We start from the raw sequence: 8,719 nt of genomic DNA, 5'->3' as shown, positions 1-8,719 counted from the left end.
TCACATGTAGACAGGACAGGACCCCAGTAAGTACATCATAGTTAGGGTACCCAGGGTCCACCACTACATGTATATAAGCACATGAGGATCTAAGGGAAGACCTTAGATTCATTCATCTATTTCATGCAGCCTAAGAAGCCTTCACCCCCTCTTTGTGTGACATAAGGCTATGGGCCCTTTGAGCCCCTTTTTGTAGGCTGCATGTCACTGCATGCCTTTTTGGCCTAGCCCTTTGAGGCAGGCCCATATTTTGGTATTAGTGCAGGTCACTGAGTGTGGCTAGCATCTTGCAGCCATATCCTTGCCTTTTGACAGGATTTATCATGCGCCGTGACAAGACTCGAAGCCAAGTCAGGGCAGCCCAAGTCCTTGCCAAGGAAAGAGCATCTGGTAGAGCAGACTTCCCGGACATGGACGCCTCAGCTTCATCAACACTTTCAGCAGTGCCAAGCATCTCAGACAAAATTTTTGAGGAAGTGATCAAGACCGCGACCAAGACTGAGTCAGACACCGGAGTGACTACCGAAAATCTGTACCCCGAAATCCCAATCGACAACACGATGGCAAGCGTGGACGAATACGAACTGTCGATGTACGACAACGTGACGGACATAGCACAACAAGAAGATTCCATACTGTGAGATCTCTCCGCAATTCTTCCCAGGCACTTCGCAGTATCAAGGGACACAGTGACAACCCCGTCCGAAGTACGAAAATGCAAACATACGCTCTCGTACATGCCCAAAGGAGCATCAGGCGAGATGGCCCTGACGGTCACTGTTCAGCGACCCCCGGAACTCGTAACAGGGACTCGATCGGTGTTCACCTTGCAGATACCAATTTTCACCATGGCAGGGCACAGTGGAGGATCTGGTCCAGGCAATGGAGGATCCTATGGCAGCAGCAGAGGAGGAGGCAGCAGACTGGGCAGGAACCCGGGTGGTGGCCTGAGCAGATCGAGCAGACTTGGCAGCAGATATGGTGGAGGATCGGGCAGCAGTGGAGGAGGAGGTGGTGGACCAGGCAGATCAGGCAGACCAGGTGGACTGGGAGGACCAGGAGGTGGTGGCAGCGGGCCAGGGCCAGGACCAGGACAAGCTCTAGGAAGGGGTTTCTTGATGCCAGCCCGAGGACAGAAGACTTCTCCAACATTTGACGGAAAGCCTCGAAAGCTGCGCCAATACTTTAATGATCTGGATGAGCTAGCGATCCAGGTCAGGCTTACAGGAGCACAGAAAGTTCACTATGTGCTGTGCTACCTCACCGTACAACAGGAGAAGTTATGGTCTACAGTTCCCACGGAGGCAATGGCTGACTACGTGACATTCAGACAGCAGATCTTCGAATTGTACCCCGGAGCAGAGGGCAATTGACTCTACACCATTGCCGACCTGGAACAATGTGTCTCCAAAGCACTCACCCAGGGCATTCACACTCATGCCGAAGAAGCTATCTATTTCCGTGAATTCGCTCCAATAGCGAACTACCTGATCTGGATGGGACGAGTATCACCCGTGGCCTGAGACGAGCGATATGTTAGGGGATTTCACCTGACCGAGAAAGCAACCATTCTGCTCCGGTGTGAGATACTGCACCCGAACCATCATCTGGATGATCCATGGAGCATAAATGATGTCCACGATGCAGCACAGAAGACTCTGGTGGGGGAAGGTCTAGTTGGGGATAGCTATGGGATCCTTGGAGAAGGTGCGAACGCCAGCAGTCCAGGACCCGCTCCGGCTGCCCCCACAACAACCTCTGCTACGAGCGCAACCAATGGAATGACCTCCAGGATGACTGCAGCAGCCATCAAGCAAGAATCTGGTAAAATTGCAGACCTGCAGAAATTGGTAGAATGCCTAACAAGCTTCTTACAAAGTCAGGCTCAGTGTCACGGTAACACCGGACAAGAGACCAAAAAGGACTAAAAAGGGACAGTCATGTGGAACGTGCCACCCTGATCCCCCTGATCCCTTAAGTGGTGCAAGAGCCTGTTGACTTACTAGTCGATGTGGCGGACGCAGGCAAGGGATAGAGATATATGAAGGAGCTTGTGAGCTCAGTGAGTGCTACAGGTAGTAGACGAGGAGAAACAATCTGAGGTTTCGTCCCCTACATGGCTGGTCTTATATACACGTACAGTGGGCTATCTTACCTAAGCTACCTATCTACGGGTATAAGCTAATGGCTGTACATGAAACAATAGGATGTCCGGAAGTAGAACAATAAGTGGGAAGATCGATGGTTGCCGCAGTAATGCGTGTGCACATCGTGCCTATCTTGGTTTCTCTTTTGTTCTCCGGTGTGAACATCATGCCTATCTAGGCTTCTGACTAAACTAATAGGAAGTGGAAGGCCAATGCATAACAATAGTCCTTGTTCCCTTTGTTCCCAAATGGGTGCCTCTATTGTATCCTGGAATAGACAGGTCCGACCGTATCATCTGTGGGTCTGGACCATAACATGTGATGTGGACTATCGCCTGATCTCTACACGTCATGTCTGTGGCTGAGTGGCATAAGATATTGGTGAAGCACGTGATCTGTGGTGTGAGAAAAGTCACGTGCGGACTTTGTGGCAAAAATCTGTGACACTACCCCCCTCTCAAGGCTCATTGTCCCGAGGAGCCAAAACCTTTATCACTGCTTCTAGTTGCTCTCAACGGTTGGTAGCTTTGGGAGGGAAGCCCTTCTGCATAATACTCGAAGGTTATTTGGGCTATTCTATCTCCCGGTTTGACCGAAAATATGAAATCCGTTGTGTTGATTAGTACGACCTTGAGTTCCCCAGTGTAATCTGGATCGACGACTCCTACGCCCACATCAATTCCTCATGCAGCCAGTCCGCTGCATGGAGCTATTCATGTATAGGTATGTTTGGGAGGGTCAATCGCGACTCCCGTTCCTATCACAGCTCGTGAATGCGGGGGGATTTCATGCATTTCTGCTGCATAAATATCCCATCCTGCTGCTTCATTTGAGGATTTTTTGGCGAGATCTGTCATTTTATGATATAGGAAGAACTCGTCTGGATGGTCGGACATGTTGATTCGGTGTGTGGAGATCGGTGCAACTTCATATGAGGATAATTCGAAGCGTTTTCCACCAAAAGTGATGACCCTGATTGGTGCTTTGGCTGCATCTGGGTGTTGCTGGTGGAATTCTTGAAGAAGCTCATCGGCGTTGGTAAGATTTGTTCGGGGTTCCCATATATTGTCAGAATGGTCATAGCCTTTCCATTTGACGAGGTATTGGACCCTTCCCCTTACGACCTTAGAGTCTAGTATTTCTTCAACTTCGAATTCTGGTTCTCCTTCGATTTCTATAGCTGGGGGCTTTGGGGGTTCGCAGTTTGCGACCGTGTCTTGATGGTACATGATCAATTTGCTAGCATGGAAGACTGGGTGTACCTTCATTTGCTTAGGCAGTTCCAGTTTGAATGTGACTGGGCCTAGCTTCTGAAGTACTTTGTAAGGTCCGAAGTTTTGTGTGCCTAGCTTCGCGGACTTGACTTTTACTCTGAGATCCTTTCCCTTGAGTAGTACCAGGTCTCCGACTTTGAATGGGACTTCTCCCTTTTTCTTGTCGAAGTACCATTTTATCCGTGAAGCCGAAATTTCCAATGCTGCCTTTGCCTGTTCTTGTGCCTCAAATCGGTGGGCGAATAGATGTTCCAATGAGGGATGACGTATTGATTCGTGTATGTCTGGTGCCATTTTTGGATGTCGGCTATATTCGACAAAGAATGGGGAAAGTGCGGTGGATTCATGAGTCTGGTTGTTGTATGAAAATTCTGCTGTTGGCAGGTAATAGACCCAATCGTTCGGTCTGTGGTTACAGTACATTCATAGGTACTGTTCCAACACCTGGTTAACCCTTTCTGTCTGACCGTCGGTCTGGGGGTGATATGCAGTGGACATTGTTGACTTTATACCGAGCTTCTGGCAGAACTCCTGGAATAGTTTGCTCGCAAATTGAGTACCTCTGTCTGAGATAATCTGGCGTGGCAATCCATGGAGTTTGAAGACTTCATTATAGAATACGTTAGCGACTTGCGATGAGGTGACTGTCTCGTCCATCGCATAGAAGTGCGCTCATTTCGTGAGTCTGTCCACGACGACAAGTATTGCCATTTTCTTTTCTCCCCTAAAGTCCATGGCTGGAGGAAGTTGTGTGATGAGGATCCACTGTGACAATCTCCCATGGTCCTCCTGGTACCTCGTTTGGTTGTAGTAGTCTGTATGGTTTTTCTCTTGAGAACTTGTTACGTTGACAACTGTCGCAACCTTGTACATATTGTTTAACCATTACAGATATTCCTGGCCACCAATAGTTCCGAGTGATAAGCTCCAACATCTTGAACCTGCCGGGGTGTCCAGCTGGTAAGGTGTCATGATGGAGTTTTATTAGGTCAAGGCGTAGCTGTTGATCCTTGGGGACATAAACCTTTCTGCGATGGAGCAGCAGTCCGTGCTCAAAGTTCCATTCTGCGAGGTTTTTCCCAAATTCGCGCTGTCCTGTAGTCAAAAGCGCACGATAATCCTTGATCATCATGTCATCTGTGAGTGCCTTCTTGATCCTTTCCAGTAGTTGAGCATCATCAACTTCAGATGCATGAGTGGGTCGAATTGCATTGATAGCGAAAAATTCGGGTTTTAACAGCATTTGATTCGAATTGTCGCTGTCTACCCCCCCTCTCATGGTCTGACCTCCTGGACAGAGGATCGGCACGTAGCATTGTCTTTCCAGGTCAGTGACTGAGTATAAAATTGAAACGTGTGAGGAATAATGACCAGCGCACTTGGCGCCAGGATAATTTCTGTGCCTGACGGAAGTATGTAAGGTTGAGATGATCTGACCAAATCTCAATGGGTTCTGGGTGGCCTTCTAAATAGTGTTGGTATTCTTCTAGTGCCCAGATAATGGTGAGCATCTCCTTGTCGTAAATCTCGTAGTTTCGCTCATGTTCGTTGAGCGACTTTGAGTAGTATGCGACTGGGTGCCATAGCTTATCTTCTCCCAGTTGTTCCAGTACTGCACCAGTTGCATAGTCTGAAGAATCTGTCTCCAGTTGGTAAGGCGCAGTATCATTGGGGAGTTGTAGGATCTGGGCTGAAGTGAACGCCGTTTTGAGTGCACTGAAGGCTTGGTCTTGCTCTTCCTTCCATTGCCAGGGTACGTCCTTACAGGTGAGAAGCGTTAAAGGTCGTGCGAGTTTCGCAAAGTCCTTTATAAATCGCCTGTAGAAATTTGCGAATCCTAAAAAGGCCTGTACTTGTTTGACCTTTGTCGGTGCAGGCCAGCCAAGTACACCTTCGACTTTAGCAGGGTCCATCTGTACTGAGTTCTTGCTGATGATCATGCCAAGATACTCGATTGAGGACTGTTCAAAGAAGCATTTCTCCGGTTTGGCATACAAGTCATTGTTCTGGAGGCACTGTAGAACTGCTTTCACTAGTCGTCGGTGTTCATCGAGATTGTCCGTAAATATGAGGATGTCGTCTAGGTAGACTACCACCTTTCCAGTGCGAATTAAGTCTTCGAGGACTGTATTCATCATTGTTTGGAAGGTGCTAGGAGCATTGCAGAAACTGAAGTACATTACGGTGGGTTCGAAGAGGCCACGATGTGTGATGAAGGTGGCTTTCTCTTCGTCTCCTTCCCTAATCCTTATGTTGTTGAACCCCCATCTCAGATCAAGCTTCGTAAATATACTAGCATGTGAAAGTCTGTCGATGAGGTCCGAGATGCATGGGATTGGGAACTTGTTCTTCTTTGTGACTGCGTTGAGGTTCCTGTAATCTTGTACGAGCCTCAGTGATCCGTCTTTCTTTTTGACGAAGAAAACGAGTGCTGCGGTTGGACTCCTTGATCTCTTGATGTAACCTTTGGCCAACTCTTGGTCTATCCACGTGTCGAGCAAATTTCTTTCCTGTAGATTCATAGGATATAACTTTGCCGGGCGTGGTAACGATGCTTCTGGAACAAGTTCGATTGGATGATCGTAGGGCTTTCTTGTGGGCATTTGTTCCGACTGCTTCTTGGAGAACACATCGCCATACTCGTGGAAGTGTTTGGGGACATAGGCTGACCAGTAGTCTTTGTCCTGTTCTCCTTTTTGCGGTGCTCTATCCTGGTTCCTCTTGGTGTCAAGACCCATAATGAGTGATGCTATGGCCTGTGCATCAGGGTCTTCTGATAATGACACCCATCTGATGAAGCTGTCCATGTCATTCCAGTTGTCACCTAACTCCTGGGAACCGATGAAGTCCATCAGGTCTTCGATGTGGGGGATGTTTGTGTCTTCCAGGTCCTCCTCCTGGATTGCTACCTGTGAGGGTGTGCATCTTTGTGAGCACCGGGTGAAATCGACTGTGAGTTTTCCCCAATCCACTTCGGGATTATGCTCCTTAAGGAAACTCATGCCTAGTATAACGTCTTTATGTCCTATATCGGTGACCAAAAGGCTTTGCCTGCTTATGTGGTTCCTGATGGTTATACTTAGAAGAACCCTTTTTTTAATGGCACCACCCTTGTTGTGAGATGCATCTGCGTTGTAGACCCTGATCTCCTTCTCAAGTGAGATCGTAGCTAGATTTAACTGATCAACCAGCCGTGTGTTGATGTAGCAAGAATATGCTCCTGAATTGAGGAGCGCCTCAGTCTGGACTTCCCTTACTCCCTGTTTGAGGTGAACAGGTAAATCGATCACGTGTTTTGACGAACCAGTAGATGCGATGTATAAAAAACTTGATACTGGTACATGCAAGAGCGAGTAGGTACTATTACATTGTCTATGAGAACTCTGGCCAGACCTCAGAGAACCCACCAAAGAAAATCCTCATTATCTTCTACCTCCGTGATCCTAGCTGCTTTGACAGCTGGTTCCGGTTCTGCCTCTTTTTCCTTTCCCTTCGCATCGTAGCTGGCGATGAAAGCACAGACTGCTTCGTATCTCGCCTTGCTGTCGTCGGAGATGTCTGAGACCACGTTTGAAGAAATTGCCCTTGTTGCTTGGCCCCGCTTTGGCATTTCGAATTTGCCTTTGTACTTGGGGTCTGGGCATCGCTGTTTAAAAACGAAGGGGTGTTTCCCACATCGTACACACAGCTTCTTCTCCAGCCATCCTTCTTGCTCCTTGGTGAGGGTGGATACTCAATCCACGACCATTGCGTTGGGGTCTTTCAGGGCTCGTGGTGCCGATGATGATGTTGTTACCATTTCACGTTGTCCTGCCTTATCGGCCCTGAACTTGGACTCCAGTTGAAGGCATAGGTCGAGGTATTTCGGCCATGTGATGGGGTCAGAAATTCCTAGACTGTCTCTTGTGACCATTGCCTGGTGTACGTCTTTGCTTCGGTGTTCAGCGATGTAACCGATGAGTGCAGTGTGCCCTAGGTTGGTCTTAGTGGCCCATTGGCAGAACTGTTCTGCAAAGGATACCATTGTGGGATACGTCTTGCCACAGATATCCTTCAAATGCTGCTGCACATCCTTGTCTGGGTCGAGGGTCCTGTAGTTCACTTTGAGGATGTTGACGAAGTCTTCCCATGTGCCAAGTGCCTGCCGTGCTGCTGCTCTGGTCGCATATTTGGACATGTATGTGAACGCGCCACCTTCCAAATGCAGCAGGGCCGTGGTGATCTTGTGCTCGTCGTCATTGATCTCATTCCACCACATCCATATACCGAGTTGTTGGAGCCAATCCTCCAGACTTCCTTTGCCCGAGTAGTGTGGAGGCTCAGCAATTTTGATGCGGGGTTTGTGCGATTGAACCGTGCCGGATGTTTGACCTTGCATCACAGTGACGTCGCTTGCTTTGAGCGAAGCTAGCTCATGTCGCAGCTTGACGTTAGCTGCCTTGATTTCCATCATTTCTTTGCCTGTATCGAGCATTGCTGCCTGGGTTCCTGTGAGCTCATCGTTCAAAACCGTCATATGCGCATCTTGCACGAGGATCCTATCCTTGAGCTTTCCGATCTCCATCTGGAGCATTCCCTCCTTGAGTCGGTGTTCGCTCTTGTTGTTTTGGATCAGTGACTTGAAGGCTTTCTTGTGCTCGTACATCTTGTTTCCGAGCACATTGTAGACCTTGGTGACTTCGGTACTGACCGTGAGCTTCATTGCGACAATAACCCATTCGCAGATGTGGTCCGGGACTTCTCCGGGAGCGGACTGTCTGAGCGCATCTTCTAGATGCTCGAACTGGTGTCCATCGAATTCCCAGATGGGGGGAACATAGGTGGGTAAGAGTGATGGGGTTGGGGACACTGGTCCTCCAACTTGCGATGCAGAATCCTGCGGTCCTAGTGCAGGTTCTGGTGAATTGCGCTGCAAGGCGTGTGGGGTGCTTCCGTCGTGTGCTGCCTCGACATTTGTATGCAGAATGTCATCCATTCTTTGCCTGAACGTGGATGCATATGCACGATCAGCTCCTTCTATTGTGATATAGATGTAGTTTAAACTAATTGAAAATGAAGCCTAGGTACTGCTTGTCCTTGACTTTTCCAATCTCCCTGACGATCTTGTCTAACCTCTGCTGCTTCTCTATCTCCTTGAAGTTGATCCTTCCTATTTCTAGACAGCACGTGTTGATGACCTGTTTGTCGATGAAGGTGTATTCATGAGTTCCCGTGTAGAGGTCTGCGCAGACTTTGTCTAACTCCGATGCGAGGAGTTGTACCTTCTTTCATTTGTCCTGATCAATTCTCTCCCAGAAC

The 8,719-nt window shown here is 48.6% G+C and overlaps 1 protein-coding gene across 1 annotated transcript; it reads left to right on the top strand.

The window, feature by feature from the left end:
• Positions 1–323: 323 nt before the first annotated feature.
• On the top strand, positions 324–1,104 carry LAESUDRAFT_755852 (uncharacterized protein; the record flags this gene model as incomplete). The annotated part of the gene is made up of 3 exons (XM_040912090.1): positions 324–602; positions 665–707; positions 965–1,104. 3 exons carry the CDS (start codon positions 324–326, stop codon positions 1,102–1,104), a joined length of 462 nt encoding a protein of 153 aa, XP_040768080.1.
• Between the last annotated feature and the right edge of the window lie 7,615 nt (positions 1,105–8,719).

The sequence above is a fragment of the Laetiporus sulphureus genome (assembly GCF_001632365.1).
Source record: "Laetiporus sulphureus 93-53 unplaced genomic scaffold LAESUscaffold_5, whole genome shotgun sequence".
NCBI classification, from domain to species: domain Eukaryota; kingdom Fungi; phylum Basidiomycota; class Agaricomycetes; order Polyporales; family Laetiporaceae; genus Laetiporus; species Laetiporus sulphureus.
Note: the sequence above shows the minus strand (reverse complement) of the source record. Positions and strands in the feature narration are given on the sequence as shown.